Raw genomic sequence first — 26,875 nt, forward strand, 5'->3', positions numbered from 1 at the left:
AGAAATCTGCAAAATTCAATAACGCACCACAACGACTTTACACATCCGCCATGGATCGGTATCCGTGTATCAACAGATTCAAATACACCGTTAACTGCCCATCTTGGGTCTGGGTATATCGTACGCGTTGCGAAAACTGCGTTCTGGTTAGCAATCACTTCCAGACAGCGAGGTATTATGATAAGGTCTTGACATCGAGTAGTACGATCTTTAAGAACATCGGGCCCCAGGATTCGATGATGGGGTAAAAAGGCCATACCCGGAACAAGCGGTAGCAAAGTTCACCAAGGAATCATACGCGCTGGTTAGGTGATTAAAATGCTCAATACTACAGACATTAAACCATGATATCAAATAATAAAGCCTGTATCTACGTACGGACGAACCTTATGTACCTTGTAGCGGAGTCTTGGGCATACAAGTACGCAATGAGCGCTTTCAAGGAGCTAAGGAGCTATGCGTACGCAAGAACCAAGGCACGACTTGACCATTCTGCACTGCTGCCTTGCTGCCGCCGCCAATCCGTCTTAAAACGAGTCCTTGCCGTGGAGCCGATGAGATACTCGATGCAGCATGGCGCATTAGTCAGTACTTTCAGTCAAGGCTAGACGTATTTTGCCAGCCGCAAGATGAACTTCTACCGGGCCAGACCCTCCGGCAGAGCGTTCAGGAGCAAGGTTATACGCTTACTCCGCTCAGGTAGCCCGTGGAGAAGGCCCAGAGCGAGGTTGAAAACCTTGACAAAGGGGGCCTTACAAGGGGTAAGCAAGCGCACCGCATGGATGTAACGTAGCCATGTGGGTTAGGCCCAGCCGAGCCGTCTCCGTCCCCTGTCTGCATGTCTTGTGATGATTGCTCAACGCTTTGGCTCACTACAAGAAGTTCTGTATGTCGATGCTTCTCAACAAGTTCGACTACAGCCTGATCAACGCGCCAAAGCCTTGTAATTCGTCATTGCCTGCGATCGGCACTATTGTTCGTAACTCGGGTTCGGAACGACCGTAGATTCGAGGGTTATGCCCTCTTTGGGAAGACCAAAGGGGTGTCCGAAAGCTCATCTTCTGGAAATGAAGACATGCGGAACCTGCAAGATGCCGGTCTGAATGTGCATCTTCCACCCAAGATACGAGTGGTTTGCCACCAAATAATTTGAGGGAATGTCCGTTCGCGACGTACGACTACAGCCGACACACCACAGTCGACAAGCCATAACATACTCATTGTAGTTATCCCCATACGTAACGACCGTCAAGAATCGTTCACTGCACATGCAAGAACTCTCAGCGGCTGATATCAGTCTCCTGAAACTGTCAAACAGTCGACAAAGCGGGCTTGGAACCTGTGCCTCTTGCCCTTCTGACTGGTCCCTAGTGAAGATGAGTAAGTAGCGATCATGTGTTACCCAGCCTTTTCGTAATGCTTTTGCTGGAAATTGGAATTTCTTACTTCACAGCTACTGCTTCAAGGACTATGTGCTGGCAAGATTCCCAAGTCTTTGTCAGAGAAAGGCCTAGCATTTGACCTCAACAGGTATTTACACACCGTGTCTTCATGCCGAACCCCGTATGTGAACACCCGCTTCCTTCAAGCCTTCAACACACCATTATAAAGAAACACGATCCTTGCTCGTATGCACAATCAAGCGACATTTTACCACACATATCTCTCTCTCGTCCACACCCTTTGTCCGTCTCATATCACGTCTTCTGGGAACAAGGCCACACCGTCCTTCCTCATGGACATACACCTTGTCGTAGGCATATCACACGCCTCATTCAGGTGGGCTTCTTTCTTCTGAGTGGGCTCAAAAGAGCTAGATGAAGTGTCCTCTATGATAAAGATCTAGTTGGTTGTGACAACACACTCTATTTGCGGACATCTCGAACGCCATATCAGTCTAGTCGAAGCCCGGAGGTACTAGGCAGTGACGAAGAATCACTAGGGATACTCAAATCACGTTGGAGTCAGACATTCTTGCCAAGGAGAATTGAGCCGAATTCAATTAAATACAGCTATCCAACTTTTAGCAACTTTGAAGATCAATTATAAAAACCTCCTAGCCATCCCGATACCGATTCATTACCATGGCAAAGAGCGAATCCCGCGAGCTAGAACTAAATTTTGACTAACATTCCTGCGAGAGAAAGAACCTGCCGGGTGTCAATAGCAAGGGATGGACCTATATTGATGGTTACCGATGCGTAGATTGCATCACAATATGTGCTTTACTTAGAGAGAGAGGTGCCGAAGAGAGAATGCGAGGTAGAATTCTGACATTGAGACCTCTAGAACGGTATAGGTAAACCAACAAACCGATAAGAGAGTCATAGACTTGTCAGTGATGTGGATAGTGATCTATTGATACTCATCTGGCTGCAATGATAACGTCTCGCGATTACGAGACCGATGTTGGTTCATGGCTCATGTAGGAGATTGGGATGGGCTGTGTGACGTTGATCCCACCTACTGATCGTTCAAAGAAGCCGATGAGCCGTCGTAAATCATCTGTTTCTACCTGCCACTAGTAACTACCATATGAAAAATCACAAAAAACAGAGACATAAGCATCTTACGTTGGGGGCCAACAGTGTTTTGATGACTCGACTTATCGTGGCCATACTAGGTACGGCAGAAGAAAACACTTTTTGCACCGTCTCAATTCCAGCCTTATCGTCGTCGGCATACAGGTACGAGTTGTCCATGTCCAGGGACTTCATTTTCCCAGAACCAGGGTTGCGATCTGATCGGATTCCGCTGCTGCCTATTGCAACTCGTCGCTAATCACTGTGAGACTGAATATAACTCGAACAAAGCTCGAGTAGCGTTGGTAGCCGTCTGATCTGGGTTGTCTGCAGTACGTGCAGGAAGCTCTGTTGTGGATGATTGGGTCATCGCCGTCAGGTCGGAAGACAGCGTGGCGCCAACGCTGAATCTTTGTTAGCGGCATGAATTAAGATGCTTCAGTGCGTGGCCAGTACGACACTTATTCATACTGTGACAATGACACGTTGCTCTGTTGGCTACATGCAAGGCTCAACTGCCTACTTCCAACCGTCAGTCTGCAATATCTGACTTTCTCCTCTGCACCAACCTGTTGAGCGCTTAGCCTTTTCGAAGATGCCATCACCGAGTCCCACCGAGAGCAGCCAGCTGGGGCCTACGAAGCCTACGATAAAATCACTTCAAGACCTCACTCTTATCGAAGCCTGGGACAAAGATGCGAATGCGCCAAAATACGTCACCTTCTACCACATAACGGACGAAGCGGAACTATGGTTTGGTCAAAGCTCCAAGAACAAGCGGGAGATACCTCTTGAAGAATACCAAGAGGCACTGGAGCTCGTACCCGACGAAGAGATCTATCCCGAAATTCCAACTGGCGCCAAGCTCACCATCGCACCAGACAACATCGATGACCCAGTGTTCATAAAACGGCCCGGCCTCAACTGCTATGAGTCGATGAAGGGAACACCCTATGTGTGGAAATCCGTCCTTGATGAGACCTTGATCATGGAAAAGGTCTCCAAGAATCCACATTCGTATATCATCAAGTACTATGACTGCCGAACCGCACGCGATCGCATCACGTCTCTCGTTCTCAAGTCGTACGACTGCACGCTCACCCAGTTTGCCCGGCAGCCAGGTTTTAAAGACCTCGACAAGGAAAAGTTTCTGGACGGCCTGGAGTCAGCAGTGTCATATGTACACTCGTTGGGCCTGGCACATAACGACATCAATCCGGACAACATCATGATGGGAAAGGATGGCATGCCTGTCCTTATTGATTTTGGGTCTTGTGCTCCGTACGGGCAAAATCTCCAGTCCTTGGGCACCGATGGATGGTACGAGGAGGTATTCTTCACTTCAGAGAAGTCACACGATGATTTCGCCATGAAGAAGATGAGAGTTTGGATACAAGATCCGCAAGTATGATGGGTCAAGTCCGATCCGAAAGCTGATGCAGGTTCTCCGGCATTGTTGGCGCATAAGATGGACCTCCACGGAATGGAGAACTACGGTAGTTGAAAGGGAGCCAGATCAGGGAGGATCTTATCTCCCCCATGTCGCAATGCTACACGTTATGCTGCCCACTGATTACTGCCCGACGATACTACTCACCTCCATGCGGGAACTCGATACTGGGGGTATTACATGTTGGAATGTGAGAGCAGAAAAGGGCAACTGGAAAATGATAAGGGCTGGTAGCAGCGTACTTGAACTTTAATATAGAGCGAAGTTTGCAATTCCAAGAAAGACTCGACAGATAAGAGTTGATATTGTGATCTTGAATCAGTGGTGTGGTGGCGGTGATTGTGGTATCGAAGACTCGTGATGGCTTCCCGGATAGAATGCAACTGCGCCAGATACCGTGCCCAGACTGAAAGTACCTGGATTCTACCACTTTCGAGCTAAGGTAAAACAAAAGAATGCAAGGTTGATGAACATGTTCGAAGAAAGAACTCACCTGTGTTTTGTTGTCTCGAAAATTCCTCCGCGCCATCCTTGTTAACCCCCCCCCCCCCCGGTGCTGGATGTTTTTCTCGCCTCCTGTTCCCCCCGAGAAAGTCCCGCTTGAACGTGAACCTCCTCATAATTCCTCCTCTTCTGTTATGTCAGGCCTCGCTCCCCTCATCTCACCCGATCTTTCCCTCTTCATCCAAATCTGAACCTCGCTCATCTTTGGACCTTGCTTTACCTCAGCGTCATCTGCAGACGGCACACATAAGATTCAGAGGATCAAAGCTACGGAGAAGCCACTCTAGCGGTAGCAGATCGTGGGGTCTTTTCCCTTGACATAAGGCATGGTTATAACGCTCAGATTTCAAAACAGGAAAGCAACTGAGGCAAAACACGAAAGACCTCAATCACAGATCCTCAATCAGCGAGTGCCTATTGTATTTGTAGTAGTAAACACATCATCATTTTCACCGCCAGGAATCACCATTCAATATTGAACATTAGTCGTTGCGTATCATTAAACGCTATCTACGCGGAAAGATATTCTATCATGCTATCGTACTGGGATAGATGGTCCCCAGAAGATGACCGAGGAGCTTGCAGCCCGGGAGCTAGATGCCTCCATGGAGCAGTCCGGGTCATCTATTTCTCTTCCCGAACTGAAGGCCCTAGATGTGGAATCTACACCTCTTGTTCAACCAAGCAAATCTTTTACTCGTTATCCGTAACCTTGATAACAGTAGACTTGAACTGGCGCGCAGGGATCTTGCGGTTGAAGAGAATATCGGCCTCACGGTACGAGCGGTGCTTAAGCTCAGGCAAGAAGAAGAAGGCCATGATCCAGCAGACACAAGCGGTACCGCCCCAAACGAAACCGCACTTTCCAGCAACGTTCCATCCCGTGGGGTTGAGGAGCTGCGACGCGAGGTAGATCATGGGGATCTCGGCGACGTAGTACGCGGCGCGACCAACGGCGGTGCTGAGGGCACGGAGGCGGACGGCAGAGGTCTCGGCGATGATGGTGTAGGAGATGGGGCCGAGGGTACCCGCGAAGACGAAGGAGATCAATATTCCCAGCACGGCTTGGGCGTAGTTGGTGGCGCTGTTCTGGGGGATCGAGGCGCAGACACCCAGGAGCATGAGGAAGGTGATGTTGACGGCCGTGCCCCAGAGATAGATCGTGCGGCGGCCGAACCAGGCGGTCAAGGGCCAGGAGAGGGCGTTAGCGACGAACTGGAGGCAAGAGTTGATGAGATTGAGGTTGAAGGCCATGTCGTGGGCCATGCCGGCTTGCTCGAAGAAGAAGGTAGCCTGGTTGGCGATGAGGTTACCGGCGAAGTTCTGCGAGGCGTACATCAGGCAGGTAATTGTTGTACGGCGGAGATCGACGCCCTTGAAGAGGTCGAGGAGAGTCGGGGTTCCACCGATGTTGGCCTCGATCTGGACGGTACGCTCGATCATGGCGAGCTTGCGCTGAGCTTGGCCGGCGGTGCCGTGGGTGGGGCCGAGACGCTGGACAGAGCGGAGGGCTTCCTCCTTACGGCCGCGGCGGATGAGCCACCAAGGGGACTCAGGAGCAAACCAGAGGATTACCATGAGGGGAAGCTGGAGACCGGGTCAGTCTATGGTCATGCGAAGTACACGGGTGATGAGTAAACTCACGGGGAAGATCCACTGGAGAGCAAGGGGCGCGCGCCACGCCCACTCGTCGGTACGGCTGTTGAAGCCAAGAGTTGCGCCGGCGACGATGATGGAACCGATGGACCAAGACATCTGCAGAGTGGCCGTGCAGGCACCACGCAGGGCGAGGGGGACAATCTCAGAGGCGTAAGCGGGGCCGATGGCGATGAAGAAACCCCAGGGAACACCCTCGAATGCCTGTCCGATGGTGAGGACTTCAAGCGAGTTGGCCTAAATTAGGGTCAGTACATATTCTGATGCGCAACACTGCGATCGGGATTGCCTACAAAGAAGGAGATGAAAATGGTGGCGTTCATCATGATCAAGGCAACCATGGTGGCCAGGCGATACCCGAGCTTGTTGACAACGGGGCCGGCGAGGAAGACACCGACAAAGGCACCGCACTGGCCGGCCTGGAAGAGGGCGGACTGCCACTTTGTCTCGATGGCCTTGCCCCCGCCAGCAACTTCAACACCGTATCTATCCTGGAAGGCCTTCTGGGCAACAAAGTTGCCGTTCAAGAACATGTCGAAAGATTCCATGACCTATTGGACAAGTACCCCAATTAGTAACTGACTCGCGAGCTTAAAGACGGAATGGCGGTCCGTAAAGCCGCCAACATACGCAGGGGTCGATACCCAAACACGAATAATGGAGAGAAACTTACAATGGTGAAGCACATGATAAAGGCCCAGAAACAAGCCTTGGGGTGCGTCTTGACGGCCTGCCACAGGCCCTGGTTGTGCTCTTCGTTCTCGCCGTCAAAGGCATCGTTCATGAGGTCCGCGTCGGCCAGCGTCTTGTTGCCTGCCGCGTCAATGTGGTGGGCATCGCCGACCTTTTCGTCGACAAAGACGTTGTCATCCCTGCTGGAGGCGTCGTGCCCGTCCTGGGCGAGGCCTGTCGACATCTTGGGCTGAATTTGTGTGAGAGTTCCGAGGGTGGTCGTGGTCGGTGGTGGCTGCAAAATCGGAGGATTTTTGGCCAACAGCAAATTGCAACTAGCAAAAGCCAAGAGAGAACAAGCAACGGCCAAGAAACAACAAGCAAAAGAGCCAAGAGAAATTTGGAGTCGCCCTGGTGGCCAAGATTTCTTTCTAGGAAAGGGGGACTCGGGAGCATCCGGTCTTATACCATCCACCTGCCCCCAACGCCGGGGACGGGAGCGGCCTTCAAAGGCTTCCTGCTCTGACGAGATGGGCTTGACGAGAGACTAGAAAATGCGAAATTTCATGCTGTCATTGGTGCGCGTAAGAATACGGGTAGGACGGGGCTCTGCGGAGCTTTGGAGTAAGCATCGTTTCCTGACCATGTCCCTGAGGGCGTCTGGGGTGTCTGGGGGACAAGAAGACTGGTGATAGGTGGGAGAACTCTAGTGACTCTTCGTGCGGGGGGATCGTGCGGGGAGCGGGGAGTCTCGAGGTCCAGTTCTCCAAAGGCCAGCCGAGGTGACGGAGTTGTTGGACAGTATGGGCATGGTGTTGGACTGGAAGAGCCTAGGAGGTGGATGAAGTGGATGAGCAAGATGATGTGGATGAAGAGGAGGAGGAAAATGGATGGAGAGGAGAAGTTTGGAGAAAAGTTGGAGAGACCCAGTTGTGTCCTGGTCCAAGACTAAACCAAACCTTGCCTAGCTGTGTTATCCTGGCTCTCCCCCTTGCTTGAGGCAACTTGAAGCCGCATTGTACAAATTGCAACTGGTTGCATTTCAGACGGGCTTCGGATGGCTTCGGGCACTAGTCAAAGGCCCGATGCCGTTTCATGCGCCGATGCGCTCGCTTCAGCAGACAGCGTTTGCATATCTGCACCGGTAGATTCGCGTGGCCTGACAATGACATTTCATCCTTCCATCCGGTATCCGATCGTGTAGAGAGAGTAGCATTTTACTATAGCCAAAGGTCGTTGCAGAAAGCGGCCCCGATTTCCCCAGGAAACTTTGGCGCGGGTACGAATATTCCTACTCCGTACTCACCCGCTTAACCCCGTTTGATTCCCACTCAACTTAGCCTATGACGTTTGTCGACGTGGTTGGGCGTCTTTCCTAACCTGGGCTTAGAAAAAGTTCGTTCTGGTCGGCCCGTATTCAAGGAGCAGTGTGGAGACAAAGAATTGCTTTTGGCCAGGGTTCAGCCAGTGATGTTCTCGAGGAATCAGACGAAAACTAATCGCCCCCTCCTGGACATGCCATGTCGATTGGCATGTCAAGTTGAGAACACTGGAGACCGGACGAGTAGACTGCTTTAAGCTTGGGTTCGCTCTTCTCCCCCAGAGAGGCCCGCTGAACTCCAGACTCCAGAATATGATGGACAAATGGAAGAAATGACGACTATCAATTCCCCACGGGTGCCGCGGGGCGTCAAACCTTGATTCTTTGAATGGCATCAGTATCACGAGGGTAGCCCATACCCACCATTCACCCCAGAGAACTTTCGACTCACCTCATAGCATGTGACTTGGTGATTTAAATCTTTAGCCGAACTTTTGCTAGTCGGCCCACCGCTACTCACAATCTCTGGGAGCCTCCAGAAAACGGTGTGCCTAACCCTATGCGTGCGAATCAGACGTAGTCGCCGTTGGCCCGTTGATGGTATTCACAACTCTCTCCCCACAACCTCAACCACAGCCCCATACCCCGCAACAGCGAAGTCTCAACCGCTAGGTTTCGAACCACGATCAAGATATAACCGTGATCAAGCCAGCCGCTCGGTGAGCCGGACAGTCGGTAATCTTGCACGCCGTTCATGGCCCCGTCACTCTTTTGACACTTTGCTAGCTGGGTGCCCCGGCCGTGGTCGTGGTCCCTCGGTACGCGTGCGGCTGCAAAAACGACACGGGTATCCCTCGCTCTCGGCAGCGAGCTCCGAGGGCGTCGTCTATCGCCACTGCCCAGCAGCAAGCCAACCGGCTTGGCGTTGATCCTTTGACAGCCGCCAGCGTCAGCGGCTGATTTCGGTCTTCCGAATCAATGAAATCGCTTCCCGGCTACCGACGCGGCCACTGATTGGTTGCATCTGCCAAGGTTCATCTGCAGTGCAGTTCAGACGCTTTCGCCAAAGTGTTTAACCGTTCGGGTTGTTTTATTCTCTCGGCTTTTAAACATACACGGCGTTTCCTTACGGAAAGGATTCAATGACTTATTTTATCCAACCTGGATTCCGCATGGTAATTGCTCAAACTGCTCATAGTTTTGGAGAAGAATACGATCGTAACCAAGTTCCATGCACTACTACACCACTACGTGCGTTTCATGCCTATCTTCAGCTCTGCCTCATTCGACATTGACGAAGGGCGGATATGGAAGGATTTTCGGCAAAATAACACGCACTAGTCATTGTTTAGTTTGAGAAAGTCTATCACTGACGCCATCTACCAGCCGAAGAAATCTCGAAGCACATAATGAGCAACTTGGTGAAGAGTTCAGACCACGCCACAGCGCGCTGGCCATCCGCCCACAGCGTTGCAACACCTAACTCAAGAGCTTTGGCGAGCGAATCGGCCTAGAAGCCCAAATCCAAGATGATGTAGACACATCGGCGCAGTTGGCTCTTTAGGTTGAGGCAATTTCTGTTACGAGGAATTGAACAACAGCGGAATGGTAGTGTTCGGATCCTGGAAATCTAGGTCCCGAGATTCTATTTCGAACGATCTAGGATATGGTTGGTAATCCTCTAGGAGCTGGTTTTTCCGCTCCGGCTGCACTACCTCCCGCCAAGAGTTTGCGTGACTATCCGTTGCATCTCAAGATTTCACGTTCGAGCAACCGAGAGATTGGAGACTTGAGTAGCATGACACTGCGCGTTCCGAAAGACACCAGAGCATGCCAGACAGTGGGCATTTATAGGTATTGATCACCAAGTCTGTAGACGTGTTGGATCATTAAAGCCTGTTTATCAACTTGTCGAGTCGACCTCGAGTCAGGGTAGCTGTAGGGGCCAGGGACGATCACTTCATCAATCTCCAACTGCGTACCAATAAATTACCCCTTTTTCAATCCCGCAGAAATCTCGATATCTGTTCAGTTGATCTTCCGTCACCCTTCGAATCCACGAATCGAACCGGTCAGCCTGTGGGTACGGATACCAACACCACTACGCTACCTCACAACGTTGAAGGCAACAGTTGAGCCCAGATCCAACCGGATAGCAAGGGCGCCCACGAAATGGACTCTCTGCCCCAAGAAATATTGGATAACATCCTCGGTCGCATACCTGCGCGAGAGAGCGACAACTATAATGAAGAACTCCTGGAGCTCGAAAACTGGATGGATGTTGACTCGGAAGCATTCGACCCTGAGACACCGCGTCTTCGACTTGATCTTGCGGCCGTCTGCCGCACATTTTAGCTGGGCATCGAACGGGCAATTCTTCGCTCACTTGTAATCACAAGTGACGACTTCAAATTCGTCTGAGATGCCTTCAAACGGTGCTGCAACCGCCAGACTTCACTACGCGAGCTGCATGTGAACATTGTGACACCCGAATACCGGCACAGCTCAGGGCCCTCGGATATCGTCGAGAACATGGCACACTGCGACATTGCCCACACGGAGATCCTGAGAGAGTTGATGCTAATGCTGTCCGAATGGCCAGACGACACGCGAGTATCATTGTCCATCGGTCTCAATGATAAACACGACAGAAAATCGAAAATCACCGAGCTTCACCATTTCAATGTGGTGAATCCTCAACTCCTTCCGATCGTGCTATGCGTCCGTAGCTTGAAGTTCTCGTTCTTCTACCAGCTCTCGTCTCTGAGACGGAATGTCGAGGGCGACTTCCTACTTATGCAAAAGTTTCCTAACTTGGAATCTTTCGACCTCGATGCTTCGGAGTTTCCCTTCTTCATGGAACTTCGACGAGAAATGCGAAAGTCTTTGATCAACACCCTGCCATCATATCAGTTCCCGACATCGGCGAGGCACGGAAAGCTTATCATCCTACCCAACGAATACAGTCCCTTCCAGCAGCTACCGCAGATGACCAAAGACAGGGAGAGCGATCCTCTCTTCGTAGGCCTGCGCCGAGCAATTGACGGCTTTTCAGAATTTGAGTACGGGGGCCATCTCAGCTCTTCTTTTTTCTGGTCGCCACCCCCTAGTCTGGGCGATGCAGTCCCGTATTGGCAGAACATGACCAAGCTCAAGGTTGATTGCGACATGGTTTCGCCCAGCGGAGAGGGTACCTGAAGCACTATAACACGCGCATTGTCGAGTTTCTGAGTAGCACCGGCAGAATAGTGCCAGGCGTAATCCGAGAAGGAAATGCTGAGGAGCCGGTGTAGAAAGCTGGTGTTTCGGAACTCGTCAGACGCAGAAACATCGAACGTTCCTATTTAGAGGATAACCCCCCAGACAGGCAGTATAGCGTCAGCGGCGACGACAAAGTAGCCGCCTGGACCGTCAACGAGAAGGTCATGGTGCCAATGCTCACATCCATTGCCAAGGCAGCGGGCCAGATGATCTCCCTCAAGGAACTCCGGTTCAGAGTCATCTTGGCTAAGTACGATAGAAACCAGGGCTCCGAATGGTTTCATCGCTCCCACGTTGATTATCTCGCTCCTGGGGTGATGCCAGATGTGGGCGACGAAAAGTTCCCGTGGTGCAAATGCTATTCTAAGGACTGGATACCGGAGTATAGGGCACGCCAGGCCGGCGACTTAGAGAAGGCTCGTTTGCTACTCGGAATCAAAACTGAGAATCAGAAGCGTGAAGGGACAAAGGACTCCTGTCCGGACAGCCCAAGATGGCTTTTGAATATGGATCAGTGGCAGCCGAATGAAGAATTGCTCGACTTGTTTAGGCAAGCAGGGAGAAAGGCTCATTCAAAGGATGCGGTCATCGTTCGACACGTACACCATCACAGACAGGACTATATCATGGAAGAGGACTAGCTGTAGCATCTGTGGAGTCGAGTCACTTGCGATCGTGAGACGGGACCACTGTTTTGAGATGTCAACTTTGTAATATTACTCCAGGCTACGTATGTGTGTCGTTAGCATCAAGATCCGCCAAACTGGACGACAGTTTGAAATGACATTTAGAGCTGAGAGATCGTTTCGTCGTCTACCGGCCCATCGGCCCTTGATGAGGTAGAAAGTGACGTACTAAGAGTCGGGATCTAACAGCCGGGCTGGACTGAACTTTGTACCCAAGTAGCCTTGCCTACCTACGAACCCGACTGTCACTCCGTAATACCTACCTGCCACTGTGACAACTTGATAAGACAATGGAGATTATGACTGTAACTCAAGATACATCAATACATGTACATGTCGAGGACACACGGTCTGGAAGATATCTCATCCCTCATAGTACCTCATAAGAGATTAGACAAAAGAACCCAGTCTTATGATTGGAGGAGCTTGCCCTTGGCAACAGTGTAGCAAGATTCACACAATCATGAATGCATGGCAAAGATTAATAGGCGGAGAGCTTTTAATTATTTTTACTCATACATGTACATCATCCGCATCATTACAACATTACGCATTTGTCGAATCCCAGCTTTACATCGCCAGCAGAGCCAACAGGGAGAGACCCACGGCGCCAATGCTGACGGAAACCAGGCTAGCGCCGCTAGAGCCAGAGGTAGAAGTCGGAGTGGCACCGGTACCGGTGGCAGTGCCGGAAGGAGTGGACGCGGTGCCGTTGGTTGCGACAATACGGCCCTCGATCTTGGCCTCGACGGGGCTCTTGGCCTCAACATACTGAACGAGGACCTCGTCCTGGGTATCAAGGGTCACGAAGTCAGTGGTAGCGACAAAGATGTTGTCACCGCCACCGGCCAAGAAGTCGAGCGTGACGACCTTGTAGTCCTTGGCGTCATCAAGGGCCTCGCCGCCGACCTCGACAGAGACGAGCTTGGAGCCGTTGTTGCCGGCCGGGTTGTATTCGATGATGATGTTCTTAGAGACCTGGAAGAAGGAGGTGATGGCCTCCTGGTTGAACTGGTTGACCTTTGTCACTGCACCCTCGAGGATCTTGCGCAGGTCGGAGCCCTTGTAGGTAATCTCGACAATGGAGTTGCCAAAGGGGAAGGAGGTGAGCACCTCGCCGCGGGTAATGTTGCCCTCGTCAATGGTGGCGCGGATGCCGCCGGCGTTGATGAGCGCAAAGTCGGGCGGGCTGTCGGCGGAGGAGTTGAGGCGGTACTCGTACATGGCGTCGGTCATGACGTTGCCGAGAATGCACTCCTGCTTCTGGCAGAGGGACTGGTCGAGCTCGACGTTGGAGACGCCGACGACTTCGGCAGCAAAGGCCTCGAAGGGTCCGCGCCACGACTCGATCTGGGCCTGCAGGGCGGCGTCCTGCTCGGTGGTGTTGGTGAGGTGGATAGGGCCGCCGTGGTAGGCGAGGATCTTGCCCTCGGCATCGTAGGTGACGTCGATGTAGCCGACATACTCGCCCCAGCGGTATGCGGTGACGATGAAGACGTCGTCGCCGTCCTTGTTCTGCTTCACAGTCGGGTAGGGGCCCTCTGCGTCCTCCATCGAGCCGAGGAGGGTGTGAGAGTGGCCGCCCATGATGAGGTAGAGGCCGGTGGTCTGCTCGGCGAGCTTCTGGTCCTCCTCGTAACCGATGTGAGTGATGGCGGCGATACGGGTGATGTTGGTGGTGGACTTGATGTGGTCGATAGTGGACTGCACAGTGCTCACGACATCGAGGAACTTTGTGCCCTCGCCGGGGGAGGAGATGCCCGGAGTGGTGGTGGTGGTGACACCGATGACGGCTAGGCCTTGGTCCTCGAAGATGTGGTAAGGCTTGATGGTCTTGTTAAGCTTCTCGTTGTCGGAGACAATGTTGGCCGAGATAATGGGGAACGTGAGGTTCAGCAAGAAGTCACCGAGCTGGTCATCGCCGCCGTCGAACTCATGGTTGCCGAGGGTCATGGCATCGAAGCCGAGCTGATTGATGGTCTCCGCAATCTTCTCGCCCTTGTAGAAAGAGTAGAAGAGCGTGCCCTGGAACTCATCGCCAACGTTGAGCCACAAAGAGTCGTTGTACTGAGGGCGCAGCTCGTCGACGGTGTGCTTGATGCGCGCGTAGCCTCCGTAGCAGCCGCGCTCGGGACGGGTGCAGTCGGTGCCCGAGGAGGAGAACTCGTCGAGATGGGCGTGCACATCGTTAACATGGAAGAAGGAGATGTTGTAGTTGCCCTCGGCGTCGATGCCACGCTTGGAGAGGCGAGACGAGTAAAGGTGGTCACCGTCTTCCTTCTCGGGAACTGCAAAAGCGGCGCCGGCCAAGGCCAGAGCCAGCGTCGGGAGAGACTGGCGCATTGTGAGTGAGGGGATTGCGAGTTTCGGAAGGTGGGAGGCAAAAGAGAGAGCTCAAGAGGCCGCAAACAAGCCCGATCTGATGTCAAGGTTGCGCGAGAAGTCAATTAAGCCTTCACGATGCCACGGTTGAGTATGCGCCACGCAGAGTTCTTGGAGGGGAAGAGGAGGAAAACTTTCTTCTACTGACGATCGCAATTCTCCTCTTTCCGGGTTCCTGGAGCTACCCGCGCGAATATATACAAATTTTTGCTTCTGCCCAGAGCTTGCGGGCAGCAATTGGAGAGTGGAACAAACAAGAACCACATGCGTTCAATTGTGACGGCGGTGGCACAGGCAACGCAGCGCGACAGCTTCGAACGGGGGGTCTGCATCTCGGAAAGCATCTCTCTCTGAACGCTGAGTGGCTGGATAGACACGACAAGACACCAAAGAACCCCCGTTGTAGGTTCTTCTGGCCGCATGCCAAGACATTGGCAAAGTGGTTTATGCCGGGAAAGACAGCTTCTTCGGTGATGAAGTAGCATTTGCCAAGAGACGCGGACAGATGAGGGGTGAGATACACGTTGCGGTGGTGATTTGGATGATTGGCTTATCAGCGGTCCCTTTGCCTCTTCTGGAGCACGCGTTGGCCCGGCGGAGGCCCTTTGACTTCTGTCAAGGAGGGACGAGTCTGGGGGACCTGAACCGGGGTTCATGAACTGGTAGGTCGTGTAGTGTTCCTCCGGACGATGCCATGCGACTCGCGGCCAATGTACGGTCAGTTACGCATCACGGTCTCTCTTCAGCTTGTTGGGCTTTCCACAAAGGGTGACTGAGAAAGGGCTTGTCTGACCTGTGGACGGATGCAGCCGAACCTGTGTTGGCAAGTGGTGTGGCGGGCAGAGTTCATCGAGCTTTGCTTCTCTATCCGGTCCCGTGTCATCACTTGCTTGCATGGGTATCGCATGGCGAGGAGCCTCAACTGGCTCGGTGTGAAAAGAACACCCTGATGAACATCTGCGGAGCAACTAGACGCTCATCATGGAGACCACTTGATGCACTCCAGAGTGCCTGCAGAGCGAGACAGTCCCTCGGTAACACGACGTGACCTTGATCCAGGTCTAGGGTGGCAATTGTACCCACGGCAAACTCACCATCATGTTGTGCCAGGCCGGCTTGGCCCCCGTCTCCCTTGACTCTGACTGTCTGACAGTTCGTCCGTCCTTCTGCATCCATCCAAGCTTCAGGCAGCGTGCGTCTCGTCGCGTGGAGTGACTACCTGGAAAAGAAACTTGACGATTCCCAAAATCTTTCCCACCATCGCTTCACCCCCGCCGGCTTGGGATGGACAAGGACTTCTGGGCTGGGCTGTGGGGTTCGGAGGAGCAACAAATAACGTTAATCCAGTCACTGTCCAATCCCACGACGCGCTTAGGAACTTTCTCTGATAACGTTGGGGAGACACCTAGGCCGAAGACGGAAGGTCAATGTTATTGCGCTGACCTCCGCTCCGCCTGTCGAGAACTCGCGTGCGTGTGTTCAGCTGCGATCCCGGCGGACGAGACTGGGCCAGCTGCTGCTCCGAGCTTGCGCGACATTGTGGGTTTTTGGTTCCTGAACTCGGAATCGCAGAAGAGAGCCAATATTCCCAGCGATAAGAAGGCCTTCGATATTGTGGCTGCTTCTTCCCCGGGGATGAGCTACCCTTTCAGGGCAAGAGAGCACGCGAGCCTATCTCTCTCGCTCAATATTCCGATAGGATGCTTTTAAGACAGGAACGGATGATGGCTGTGAAGCAGACGGATGTCGCCGAGGAGCGGCCCTACAGCTGGGGTTTTGCTGTGCCTAGTCGATGCAGCAGTATGGCGCAGCGAGAGCTTGGAAGTAGATATCAAGTGTGTAGTGAGTCGGCGCATGCTATACGGAATTGAACAAGTATCACAGTATTCGTACGAATTGATGTCGCGTTGATATGCGGTATCTCATGACATGGGTACTCCGTACAGCTCTAGAGGATAAGAGGGCGGGCAACTGGCGGGAATGTGGGGGAGGTCCGGAGATGCCAGCGGAAGTCCCGACTTATCGGGATCGCCCGATGCAATACTTGGCCACACTCCATGTGAATAAGGTAGTAACATATCTAATGGATGAAAATCTGGAGGTGATACTCAAGATTAAGAGCGAACCCAATCCACAATTCTGCTTTAGAAAATGTCGCATGAAGCCGCCCGCTCTAGCGACAAGAAGGACGGTGTGAACAGACAACGTGTTAATGACAGACCAGGGTAGCTCAGATTCATAACCACATGCGACAGAGGAGTGAGATAATAACTCCATTACTCAAGTGACTAAACATCAAACCGAAAACAAATACACACTATGTAGAGTCTCAAAGCGATATCTGACCCTAATTCTTCCTACTCTTGCGCACTTCATGCTCGTCTAACCGCTGTAGCACTGCACTCTTCCATCGCCATTCACCTGAAGGCTTGAGCACGAGAAGCACGTGCTATCCTTCGCTCCCGCATCACGGCACCGTCTGTTGAAGTCGTCTCCATCGATCTTCCACTTCTTAGTCATATTTTGAAGCTGGTGCTGTTAGCTTGGTTCAACCGAATTCACTTCCTTAAGGTCCGGCTTACGTATTGTTCATCCTTACGAGGCCCAGGGCTGTGTGCGAACCAATCTATTTTAGAACTCGTCGGATGCTCAGATGGACCTTGACTCAGTTAGCCTATTAAATTCTAACGAGCAACACTCATGTTGTAGCACTTACCCCAAACGTAGCCATAGCAAGGCTTCGCGGCAACCTTCGCCGTCGCGGCGTGGTCCACGGGGCTGTTGGACCATTGCTGGCAAGCACAGTAGTCGTGGGAATCCGCCACGGCGCCAGGGCTGTTTGTTAACCGTAATGTTACTATGCAAGATGAAGGATACCCTACATTCGCGCAATGGCTGCCACAGCTAATTGGAAGCGCATCTTGTGGTGTTTGATATGTTGAACCATCACACTCTCAACTGCACAAGGTATCATCATTCGCGCACTTGTAAACATGGTCAACGATCAAGTTACCTTGTTCACAGAGATGGCAGGCATGGGCGTCACTGTCGATAACGTCGCTCGGCTCTTGGCTCTCGGGCACCCAAGTCGCATTTGAGGTGAAAGCCGCAGGAAGATGGGGTGACACTGCTGCCAGATTTGTCTATGACTTTGGCGTGGGAACCATCATCGCCTTTATTAGAGAACGTGCCCGGGACCCAAGAGGATACATTTTGCCAGTCGACACCCAGTACTGCTACACTATATCGTGCGTTTGTTCACTTCCGATTCGGATTCTATATTCTAATTACATCGTAGGGCATAAGCTACAAGCTATAATACTCTACATGCACTGGCTAGTCGCATTGCGTCTCTTTGATAAATCTTGCTACCTTAAGATCACACAGAATTGCACGGACGGATGGGAATGGCGGTCATTGAAAGCACGGCTCGCAGCATTAAATAGAGAGGAGAGCCATGCCCGTCGTTTGTGGGCAATGTAAAGGTTGATATTAGTTTATCGTAGACAAGGTGAAGATTTTCGAGCTTCCCATAGGTTGAAAGATACTTGATTCAGAGTGAACTAAGGGAGAAGACCCAAGCGCCCCCCGGAAGGGAGATTCTTCGAGTTATACTGCAACACATTCTTGACTGAGCGTGAAGAATTCAAGTTAGCATATGTTTCATACTAAGTAGATGGAGTCTGATTAAATAGCTTACCTTCGCTCCAGCTGAAAGGCTCGACCTTGGACAGGGCAATCTCCCACCAAAGTCGCAAACACCACGTCGCGACCAACCCATCTCTAATATCTTGGGTCAATGGGACGACGATCTGTAGCTTGTGGATCCCCTCCTCGCTCGTCTCATGCGCGAGAACCGTCTTGTCGCTCCCATCGCGCCATTCTTGCCGTCCGCTGCCCCGCGTCTTGATGTTGAAGAGCATCTCCTTGGCTTCAAGATCGGCCCCTTCTCTCGCCCTTGTCGCCCTCCAGGCGCGGTAACCCGATCCACCCAAGCGTCGGTGTGTTTTAATACCAACATGTCCAACGTTTCCGCGAGAGACCGAGTTTAAGTGGTATGGGAAGGGGGGCTCAGTGACTGTTGGGTCTCGCTTTAGGTCGAAGATGTGCTTCTTTCGTGATGCTACCTGAGGACCCGATGCTCCAGAAGAGTCCCGTACACTATTCTCGTAGCGGTAAAACGAAACTGATGTATTGGACTCCCGCAGGTGTCCGATGGGGTAAGTGAGTTCGTATAATGGCGGCGATGACGCTGAGGCGGTATTAAAAATGGTTGTTCCGGCGAGGAGGAGGGTCCCGGCGGGGATGAGGCCATCACTTGAAGTCGGGACTCCTTCAGAGTAGGAAGGAGGAACGTCGGCTACAGGATCACCCCCTGAGTATAGAGGAGTGGCTTTCTCGCTTTTATCGCCGAACATATTCTCGCAATGTAGTGTCGTAGGCAGATGAGTTCAGTGCAGGAAAATAGCTTCGAGTGCAAAGTCCTCCCGATACTAGAGGCTTATGCGTCGCCGAGAGGTCGAATAGTTGCTGACTATGCTGTTGTTATTACTCTTGGAACAATTGGCAGAAAGGCTAGGAGATAATGCGCCGACGATGCAAGATGGAGATCCTCAACAGCGATGGGTCCTTCGTGGTCAGGGAATTACAAGCTTGAAATATGTGGTTAGGGACGGTTGGGATTCCCGTCTTGGCCCTACGAGCTATACCAACGCCACAGTTCACATGGTATGATCTTCGCGAGTTCACTATTTCGCAACGAAAACGAGCAGCAAACTTCCAATAATTTGGCATACTGCAAGTTGCGCCACACCATATGACGTGTGAGAGACCGTAGCTGTGAACTGTTCACAGGGGCGGTGTAAATTCCAGTGGGGTTTTCTTGAGACTGCGCCCTGGCCTCTGGGCGCCTACCGTCTTGGCAGTGATGATGATGACTGCAGCCTGCAAGGGACTAGCCTGGTTGGGGAAAAGATTGGCAAGACTTTGAGAAGGAATTGATCTTTTGTCTACTAGGTACTCAAGTTTTGCAACGGGGTTGTTTGAGAGGTTACGATAGAGACTCTTGAAACATAAGGTCAGGTGGTTTCGCCAGCAGTCAAAATGGTATCAACCATCGTGGGCCCCCATGCCACACTTGAGAATGCGACATCGCGGCGGCCGCTCACCACCTGTCCGGAGATCAATTTTGGACAGAGTGAAAGTCCATTTGAATGGGTATTTGTTAATACAAGGCTTCACTGGAAGCCTAATAGCTGAGGCTCCACCCCTGTCTGTTACCCTTCAAGTTCCGTGATCAATAGTTCTCGGCCTTCAAAACAGCCTCGAGGCGCGGTATATCAAACTGTTTCGATGTAAGCTTTGCGACCGAGGGGTGATTATCGGACTATCGATAGCCCGCAACGACTTACCTCGATACCGGCTTTAGTATTCCAAATCGTTACCTCTTTGGAAAAGAGCATGTACGATAGATTCTCATCCAGGTTGAGTGCCGCGCTATCCAATTTTGTTTGCGAAGCCCGAAGGTGTGTGATGGCTGACCCGCTGTCATTGAGCCACAATTTGATGACAGTATTGACGATCGGCATGTCCGCTCCACCAAAGTAAGGCCTCACATCGGCGCCCGGAATAGGGACGTGGATACTGGCATTATAAATCGTTCCGGCGGGTAACGGTTTGATCAGTGCATCCGCCAGATTCCTCGCAAACGTCTCGTTCGATGTAGCATTCTTCGTAGCCATGGCCCAGAAGAAGGCGACCGGAGGCTCGGTGCCGGGTTTCGCCGGAGGTTTCGGGGCACCCGCCGTGATATTGGTCAGGAAAGTCTCCGTCGCAATCATCGACATGGCAACTGGGAAGTCGTTGAAGTTGGCTCCATCAGGACCGATCACCGTCTCGGTGTAATTCGTGGAGGGTGGGCCCAAGAAGGACGTCGGGGAGCTACTGTATAGCTCGGCGATGTCGTCGCGGCCGACGTAAACTTGGTTCGCTACGCTGTTGTTTGCACCAAAGACTCCGTCAAAGACATGGCTTTGGATGTAGGCTGCGGGGAAGGAATCGTCTCGAGGTGCGTTCCATGACTTCTGCCCGTGAACTAGTGTATGGTAGTACAGATACTCTTTGTGCGTAAGACCAGAGCGGCGACGGACTACGGCGAGTTGCTTTGGGAGAGACTGCGCCTGAGCGGAGATGATCTGACTCGCAACTAGGCCAAGCAGGAGGCCGATGGGTGAGACTTGAACCATCTTAGCAACTCCAAAGAACGAAATTGAAGGTTGGTGTGATGCGATATCGATACAAGAAGAAAGAAGAGTACTGGCGACTCCCAATCTCAAGTACTTACCCTTAAGGTCGAGCTTAGGTTGCTGAACCCCTCAGCCGATTGCTCATCCCTCCCGGTGGGGCCGGGCAGCCGAGGCCATAGGAACACCACCTGCCCTGAATGAAAGCAATCATTTGTATAATACGATCGTTATGACCCATACAGGACAGATCGATTGCTGGGTCTCTAGAAGAAGCCTCGCTACCGAATTGATCAGTAACCACATGGAAACCGCTTAAGAGCGAGACTCCGGCAGCATTACTCGGGTTCCGGAAAGTGGGTGGAATGACACTGCATCGCGACTAAACTTAATTAACTCCTGCACGTATTTGATCTGGTGTATCGTTGAGCATGGTCCCGTCCGCCAGTAAGAGCGAAGCTTTCGGGAACGTATGTTCTGCAGTATAAATACGCTTAATTATTCGGATTGCAACCTCTGTTGAGACGAGAGCCAGGGGAGCTCTAACATCTTGGCTCGCTAAGCCGCTCCGTACGAATTTGTTCACCGCTTTGTCAGCGGGAGCCGCTTCTTATGAGCTGGGCATCTTGTCAATCGCGTCTTTCCTTAAAACCGCCACGGGTATGCTCGACTTTCACAGTTCGTGTTGTAATCCCTCTTCCTGCGACTTGGTGATGGCACATGAACCGAGCCACATGAGCCACATCATGAAGTCGGACGTTCTCTGAATGCGCGCACTTTCTTCACGTGTTGAGGCCCGCGGGATTGATACACGGATTGCGTTAGCGGCCGAAATTAGAAGCTCGAGATCGAGCTGGCCGTCTGCATCTTCTGGGTGTATGATCATATTGAGAAACAGAGCAATGGCTGCATTGGTGGCGTAAAACATCAGCAGCCTAGGAACTTCATTAGTTGCTAGACATCCACCCACACAAGAATATTGGCTGCGTGCATGGGTTCAATGATGCTTGAGGAAGCCGAAGGGAATATGATGACTGACCAGAAGCCTTCATTGGAGAAGGTATTCATACACACTCGCAGGCATCGAAGCGTCGATCTGCCGGCTTCCATCGATAAGTCATAGCTTGAGTGAATGACCCTGTGAAGATCTTGGCCCCCGTCGCCAATTATCGTATGTGCATCATATCGTCTGACTGTGGTATGGACGTAGATCATCAGGTACCAATACTCTAGAAGAAGGTGAAAATATCGTCGTGCATGAGGTGGTTTTGTTTCCGGCGTTATTAGAAGAGTATTTGACGAGACTGAGAGAGCTGGCCGAAAGTCCACCGGAACTGACAGACGCCAGCATTCAATCTCGTCATCTAGTTCCCGGATTGAAATCAAGAGTCGATTGTCTTTGTTCCTCAGGGCTTGTGCCGAGTAAAGTAGCCGATATACTTTCTCTTTGAGATACCCTAATTGAGCGTCTCCCGAGAAGTGCGGTGTGAGAGCCTCATCACTTGATGCATCTGAATGGTGGAGATACTCATTAAGACCACGTAGATAGGTGTAAGAGCTCAGGTAATTTTCTGGGACGGTGAGATCACAGTAGATGTCAGCAAGTAGTGGAGGTTGTCCTGTCCGTAGGGACAAGTCTTTATCCGACATGTAGCAAACCCAGAAGAGGTTCCTAATATGCCGTTGTCTTCTCTCGGACAGCCGGATCTCTCCTGTAAGGGCCTTCGAGGGCTGATAAAGGTGCCCACCGAGTGCACCGACTGTACGGCAGGCTCCTGGTAGTAGCGAATCGGCGTCTTGCCAATAACCGCACAAGAGACGTTGCACATGCTTGACTCTAGATTTAGTTTGCTGATCATTGCATGAACTACTGCAAGCCAATGTTTAGGATCGACTCACTAGTAACAGGGCTGTTTGCAACGTTGTGAGGCTTGCATATCCGACAAGTTGACTGAGAAGATAGCTGGCTCTGGCTGCGCTCTCATTGCCGTCTAGCCCTAAGGAACCAGGCTGAGCGTCTGGTAGTAACGTCATGAGACTGACGACTCCGAAGACGCAGGCCCGGGCAGCCAGGCGAATTGGTAGAGGTGAAATATTGTCGGGGTCTCCGTAAGCCTCGTAGATTGTCTCTTCGAAGAGAACTTTGTCAATGAGTGGGTATCTTAAGCGGAAAGATGAAATGAAGTACGACGACAGAAGCTCTCTTAAAGAAGCTCGATCCGGAAGTTGACAAAGATCTGGCGAAAGTTGCGCATGTCTCCTCGCGAAAGGCGATGGCTTTGGTGTGAATATTTGAAGTTTACTCCAATCGATGGTTTGACCAGTCTTGGAGGAAATCCATCTGCGCCCGTCTTCGGAGAATGCGTGGATGCCTCTGAAGAACCAGTTGGGACCGACATAGCTGCCGGGCCCATCTACTGGTGGTGTTGTGTAAGTATCATCCACACTGGTGGGGGTCTGAGAGAAGACCAGTGGAGAGAGTGATTCATCGGAAAACGCAATAGAGTTCTGAATAGTTGCTTGAATTGGACTTTGGACAGATGCTGAGTTTGAAATCTCCTCAGATGCGGATATCGCTGGAGTTGGTTGGCCTTGATTAGGGGTGTCTGCCTGAGTTGGTTGCTGCGAGTTCGCCTTGGCTAGCGCATCTTCGAGCTGCTGTATGCGATTGTTGAGGCCTTGGACGTCGCCCAACGTTACCCTAAGGGAAAGAGCCGTTACTGGTCAGCAAAGGCGCATTATAGGGACTTTCTTCCTTTGGAGAGTGGTTGAGAGTTACTGACTTGGCTTTCCTCTTCCTCCGTGGCGCATCGCGGTGAAAAGTGCATTCGGAATCATGATGGCTGCACCAGTCGCACGGAGGGCCCTCTGCAGGGATAAGACATTGGATCTGGGATAACAAAGCACATAGGTCAGCAATTGAGTCTGTTCTCCCTTTGAAATACAGGTGACTTCAGCGGCCTCACCTTTCTACGATAGCAGATATCGCATGCTCGCTTTGGTGGCATTTTGGCATTGATCAGCGTTCCCCGAGAGCCGGTACTTCTGGCAAAGCTGCCGGGGCTTGTTGGTGCAAGACAGCATCGATTTGGACACACGGAGCAAACTCAGCTCCGTCGGTGGCCATGCCCCAGGTTTTGAAAGATCTCGTATCATGACTAAGCGGGCTCAGCATAGAGTTTGGCTCCGATTACAAACGGTTTACCTCCATCTGACATAGAGGCTGGGCACTAGACCAAAATGGGACGGACATGATTCAAGAGACGGGATAATGGCCATGTTCTCCATTTCAAAGCTTTGGGGACACATCCATCTTTCGAAAGAATTGGTATCAGACGCATCAGCATATGTTAAGAATTGGCCGCTTAGAGACTGTGTTGAATGAAGCAGCTCAGATTTGAGAGATGACTTGCTAGAGCAGAATCTGGGTACATACAGATGTGTGCCATAAAGTAGCAGTTAAAGGCACGGACGCGGAACCTGTGTTACCTCCGTCGCTTCGACCCACTCTACAGACTCATCAATCAGGGCAAAGCTCCCTGTTCGGAACCTCAACGTTTCCGTACCCAAATGCTTGCAACGCAGAGCTTCGGGAATGCTTTCACCTCCCTCCGTCTTCGCGTAGCTATTAGATAATAATTCCTGCTCACCGTTCATCTGAAGTCACGCCACGTCAAGGTTAAGATGTCTATCCGTATATTATCTGATGCGGCCCTGCCCGGGCCTATAGCTATCAAGCTTTCTCCGGTTCCTACCCAGTCAACTATTTAGTTCTCTCATCCTTATCTGATCCTCGAATCCGAGGCTTTGGGCAATTCTCCTTTTGAACGATGACGCACACTAAGTCTCTCCCCGATGAAGAGGCCATCCGGCCCGACGAGCAGACGCCGCTTCTCGGCAATGGAGCAGGCCAAGGAGATCGCTCGGTCTCCGAAACCCACCGGGTGGATCCCCGAATCGCACGCCGGCTCTACTTATCGCACTTCCTCTCGACTTGGAATTCTCGGATGTTCGAGTTTGGCGCTGTGCTGTACCTGGCGACCATATTTCCGGGTACACTGTTGCCCATGTCGCTTTATGCGCTTGCCAGGGGATTATCGGCTCTCGTTTTCGCGCCTACAGTTGGACAGTACATTGATAACAATGACCGGTTGAAAGTTGTCCGCGCATCCATTGGTGAGTCTCGGCGCATGTAGATTGACGACTCATCAGGCTGTTGAATATTGACATGATTTTGCCCAGTCTTCCAACGACTTGCAGTATCAGCATCATGTGTCTTATTTTACGTCCTCTTCATTAGGCTGCCGTTGGGCGACTGTGGACGTTCGGCTTTGCTTGCGCTCCTCTCATTGATGGCCTGTGCCGAAAAGCTTTACTCCATCGTGAACATGGTTTCAGTGGAGAAAGACTGGGTGAGTTTGAGCTGATTGCACCGGACAACTCAATGTCTCTAATGGGTCACTAGGTTGTTGTCATCGCCAAAGGTGACATCGAAGCTCTAGCAATTCTCAATGCGCAGATGCGCCGCATCGATCTTCTCTGCAAACTACTCGGGCCACTGTTCATCGCTCTTATTGACGGATTATCCACAAAGGCAGCGATTATCGTCAACTTCTCCATGAATACCGCTTCTGTTGCTGTCGAGTACTATGCCATTGCCAAGATCTATGACGAGGACCCTGATTTGCAGGAGCCTAAGTCTAAGCCAACGTCTACCTCCGAAACAATGGCAGCATCGGCGAATCCTGGCATGAAGCTCCTGAGCCATATCAAGAAGTCCGCATCCGACTTCAATTTCTACTTTGGCCATCGCGCATTCTTGCCATCGTTTGCCTGCTCTCTACTATACCTCACGGTACTGAGCTTTGGAGGCCAGATGGTCACGTACTTGGTCGCATCAGGTTTCAACACAACATACATCGGCATTGCAAGAACAATCAGTGTGGTTTTCGAGGTGTTGGCGACTTGGGTTGCGCCTTGGCTCGTGGGTCGAATTGGACAAGTACGCGCTGGCCTTTGGATGAGCAATTGCCAGGTTCTTCCTCTGATAGGCGGCTTGGTGGCTTTCTGGGCCTTTATGCCGAACTCCCTCATATCGGCAAGCAGCCTCGTGATCGGAGTCATTATTAGCCGTCTTGGTCTTCGCGGTTTCGACCTTTGTACTCAAATCATCGTCCAAGAGGTGAGAAGCTCCCGGCCTATGAAAAGTCATTGGTGTAAAACCGTCTAACACGAGAGTTCAGGAAGTCGAAGCCGAGAGCCGTGGCAGATTCTCGACAGTCGAGGCAGCCTGGCAAAATGCGTTTGAGCTACTTTCATACATGGCGACAATAATCTTCTTCCGGCCTTCGCAATTTAATTGGCCGGCACTGGTTTCTGTTGCGGCCGTGACTTCTGCAAGTCTGGCGTACACGCTCTTCGTGTGGAAGAGGAGAGGGCATCTAATTCATTTTGAGAAATTTGGACTGTAGCCTTGGCTCCCTTTACTTTGACTAAACATATTACTGCATTATGAGGAGAATTTTATGTGTAATTGCAATAGAGATGGACAGAACAGGGATGTTCTCCTGTGGACTTTTACTTGTTTTAGAAACCTAGACTTCCGAATGTTGAGAGACTTTAAAGTGTCTTTGCCGGTCACATGTGATGCCGCAGCAGAACTACACGGTTCTGTTGGACACCTCAGACATAACTTCCAGGCTCTTCCCCTGCCCAAAAATATCAAACAGGGCACAAAACGGGTCCTGCGAGGGATTGAGTGCAGGACTCTCCGACCTTGCCGATACAACTTCCGGAGGTGCAGTCTTTGATAACTCCGTTCTGAGAGGAGACACCAAACGCCGCGCAGACACCAGCCTATTCGATGTTAGTTGGGCAGACTCACGACGCATCACTAATAAAATCCTTGACGGGAATCACGTAGAGAAATGGGCATGGCGAAGGCTAACGCAGCAGCAGCAAAGGCAATGATACGCATGTTAGGCGGCTATCGGGTTTAACTTTAAGTTGAGATTTTGAAAACGAAGGTGGAAAATGAGAGATTGGTGCGTTTCCGAAGCGAGAAAAAAGGCGAGAAGAGTTGATGAGACTACAGGAGGAATTGCTCATCACCTCAGGGGGACCAACGTTGCCTTAAATCTTATTTTGGATGGCCGTAGGCTGATAGAATGTTTGCATTA

The 26,875-nt window shown here is 51.6% G+C and overlaps 12 protein-coding genes across 12 annotated transcripts; 5 read left to right on the plus strand and 7 right to left on the minus strand.

Moving 5' to 3' along the window:
* Positions 1-50: 50 nt before the first annotated feature.
* CPAR01_12054 (uncharacterized protein) lies at positions 51-248 on the plus strand (the record flags this gene model as incomplete). The annotated part of the gene is made up of 1 exon (XM_060496312.1): positions 51-248. The coding sequence occupies one exon, from the start codon at positions 51-53 to the stop codon at positions 246-248; it is 198 nt and encodes a 65-aa protein (XP_060345097.1).
* A 2,869-nt stretch (positions 249-3,117) lies between these two features.
* On the plus strand, positions 3,118-3,933 carry CPAR01_12055 (uncharacterized protein; the record flags this gene model as incomplete). The annotated part of the gene is made up of 1 exon (XM_060496313.1): positions 3,118-3,933. One exon carries the CDS (start codon positions 3,118-3,120, stop codon positions 3,931-3,933), a length of 816 nt encoding a protein of 271 aa, XP_060345098.1.
* Positions 3,934-5,169: 1,236 nt separating this feature from the next.
* On the minus strand, positions 5,170-7,048 carry CPAR01_12056 (uncharacterized protein; the record flags this gene model as incomplete). Its single annotated transcript, XM_060496314.1, has 4 exons — positions 5,170-6,063; positions 6,121-6,369; positions 6,426-6,683; positions 6,806-7,048. 4 exons carry the CDS (start codon positions 7,046-7,048, stop codon positions 5,170-5,172), a joined length of 1,644 nt encoding a protein of 547 aa, XP_060345099.1.
* Positions 7,049-10,297: 3,249 nt separating this feature from the next.
* On the plus strand, positions 10,298-12,027 carry CPAR01_12057 (uncharacterized protein; the record flags this gene model as incomplete). Its single annotated transcript, XM_060496315.1, has 3 exons — positions 10,298-10,462; positions 10,577-11,315; positions 11,474-12,027. 3 exons carry the CDS (start codon positions 10,298-10,300, stop codon positions 12,025-12,027), a joined length of 1,458 nt encoding a protein of 485 aa, XP_060345100.1.
* A 615-nt stretch (positions 12,028-12,642) lies between these two features.
* Positions 12,643-14,415, minus strand: CPAR01_12058 (5'-nucleotidase domain-containing protein; the record flags this gene model as incomplete). The annotated part of the gene is made up of 1 exon (XM_060496316.1): positions 12,643-14,415. One exon carries the CDS (start codon positions 14,413-14,415, stop codon positions 12,643-12,645), a length of 1,773 nt encoding a protein of 590 aa, XP_060345101.1.
* Positions 14,416-15,738: 1,323 nt separating this feature from the next.
* On the plus strand, positions 15,739-16,164 carry CPAR01_12059 (uncharacterized protein; the record flags this gene model as incomplete). Its single annotated transcript, XM_060496317.1, has 1 exon — positions 15,739-16,164. One exon carries the CDS (start codon positions 15,739-15,741, stop codon positions 16,162-16,164), a length of 426 nt encoding a protein of 141 aa, XP_060345102.1.
* A 672-nt stretch (positions 16,165-16,836) lies between these two features.
* On the minus strand, positions 16,837-18,872 carry CPAR01_12060 (uncharacterized protein; the record flags this gene model as incomplete). The annotated part of the gene is made up of 6 exons (XM_060496318.1): positions 16,837-16,989; positions 17,037-17,113; positions 17,171-17,289; positions 17,337-17,412; positions 17,468-17,581; positions 18,155-18,872. 6 exons carry the CDS (start codon positions 18,870-18,872, stop codon positions 16,837-16,839), a joined length of 1,257 nt encoding a protein of 418 aa, XP_060345103.1.
* An 878-nt stretch (positions 18,873-19,750) lies between these two features.
* CPAR01_12061 (uncharacterized protein) lies at positions 19,751-20,699 on the minus strand (the record flags this gene model as incomplete). Its single annotated transcript, XM_060496319.1, has 2 exons — positions 19,751-19,798; positions 19,866-20,699. 2 exons carry the CDS (start codon positions 20,697-20,699, stop codon positions 19,751-19,753), a joined length of 882 nt encoding a protein of 293 aa, XP_060345104.1.
* Positions 20,700-21,369: 670 nt separating this feature from the next.
* On the minus strand, positions 21,370-22,526 carry CPAR01_12062 (fungal specific transcription factor domain-containing protein; the record flags this gene model as incomplete). The annotated part of the gene is made up of 2 exons (XM_060496320.1): positions 21,370-21,631; positions 21,736-22,526. Coding segments are annotated over 2 exons (1,053 nt in total), but the record flags the coding sequence as incomplete, so codon positions are not given.
* A 54-nt stretch (positions 22,527-22,580) lies between these two features.
* CPAR01_12063 (fungal specific transcription factor) lies at positions 22,581-23,704 on the minus strand (the record flags this gene model as incomplete). Its single annotated transcript, XM_060496321.1, has 3 exons — positions 22,581-23,416; positions 23,480-23,621; positions 23,663-23,704. The coding sequence occupies 3 exons, from the start codon at positions 23,702-23,704 to the stop codon at positions 22,581-22,583; spliced, it is 1,020 nt and encodes a 339-aa protein (XP_060345106.1).
* An 822-nt stretch (positions 23,705-24,526) lies between these two features.
* On the plus strand, positions 24,527-26,167 carry CPAR01_12064 (iron transporter; the record flags this gene model as incomplete). The annotated part of the gene is made up of 4 exons (XM_060496322.1): positions 24,527-24,872; positions 24,939-25,108; positions 25,162-25,878; positions 25,940-26,167. The coding sequence occupies 4 exons, from the start codon at positions 24,527-24,529 to the stop codon at positions 26,165-26,167; spliced, it is 1,461 nt and encodes a 486-aa protein (XP_060345107.1).
* Positions 26,168-26,417: 250 nt separating this feature from the next.
* On the minus strand, positions 26,418-26,673 carry CPAR01_12065 (uncharacterized protein; the record flags this gene model as incomplete). Its single annotated transcript, XM_060496323.1, has 2 exons — positions 26,418-26,548; positions 26,616-26,673. 2 exons carry the CDS (start codon positions 26,671-26,673, stop codon positions 26,418-26,420), a joined length of 189 nt encoding a protein of 62 aa, XP_060345108.1.
* Between the last annotated feature and the right edge of the window lie 202 nt (positions 26,674-26,875).

Source organism: Colletotrichum paranaense (assembly GCF_030867605.1).
Source record: "Colletotrichum paranaense strain IMI 384185 chromosome Unknown Scaffold_10.1, whole genome shotgun sequence".
Taxonomy (NCBI): Eukaryota; Fungi; Ascomycota; class Sordariomycetes; order Glomerellales; family Glomerellaceae; genus Colletotrichum; species Colletotrichum paranaense.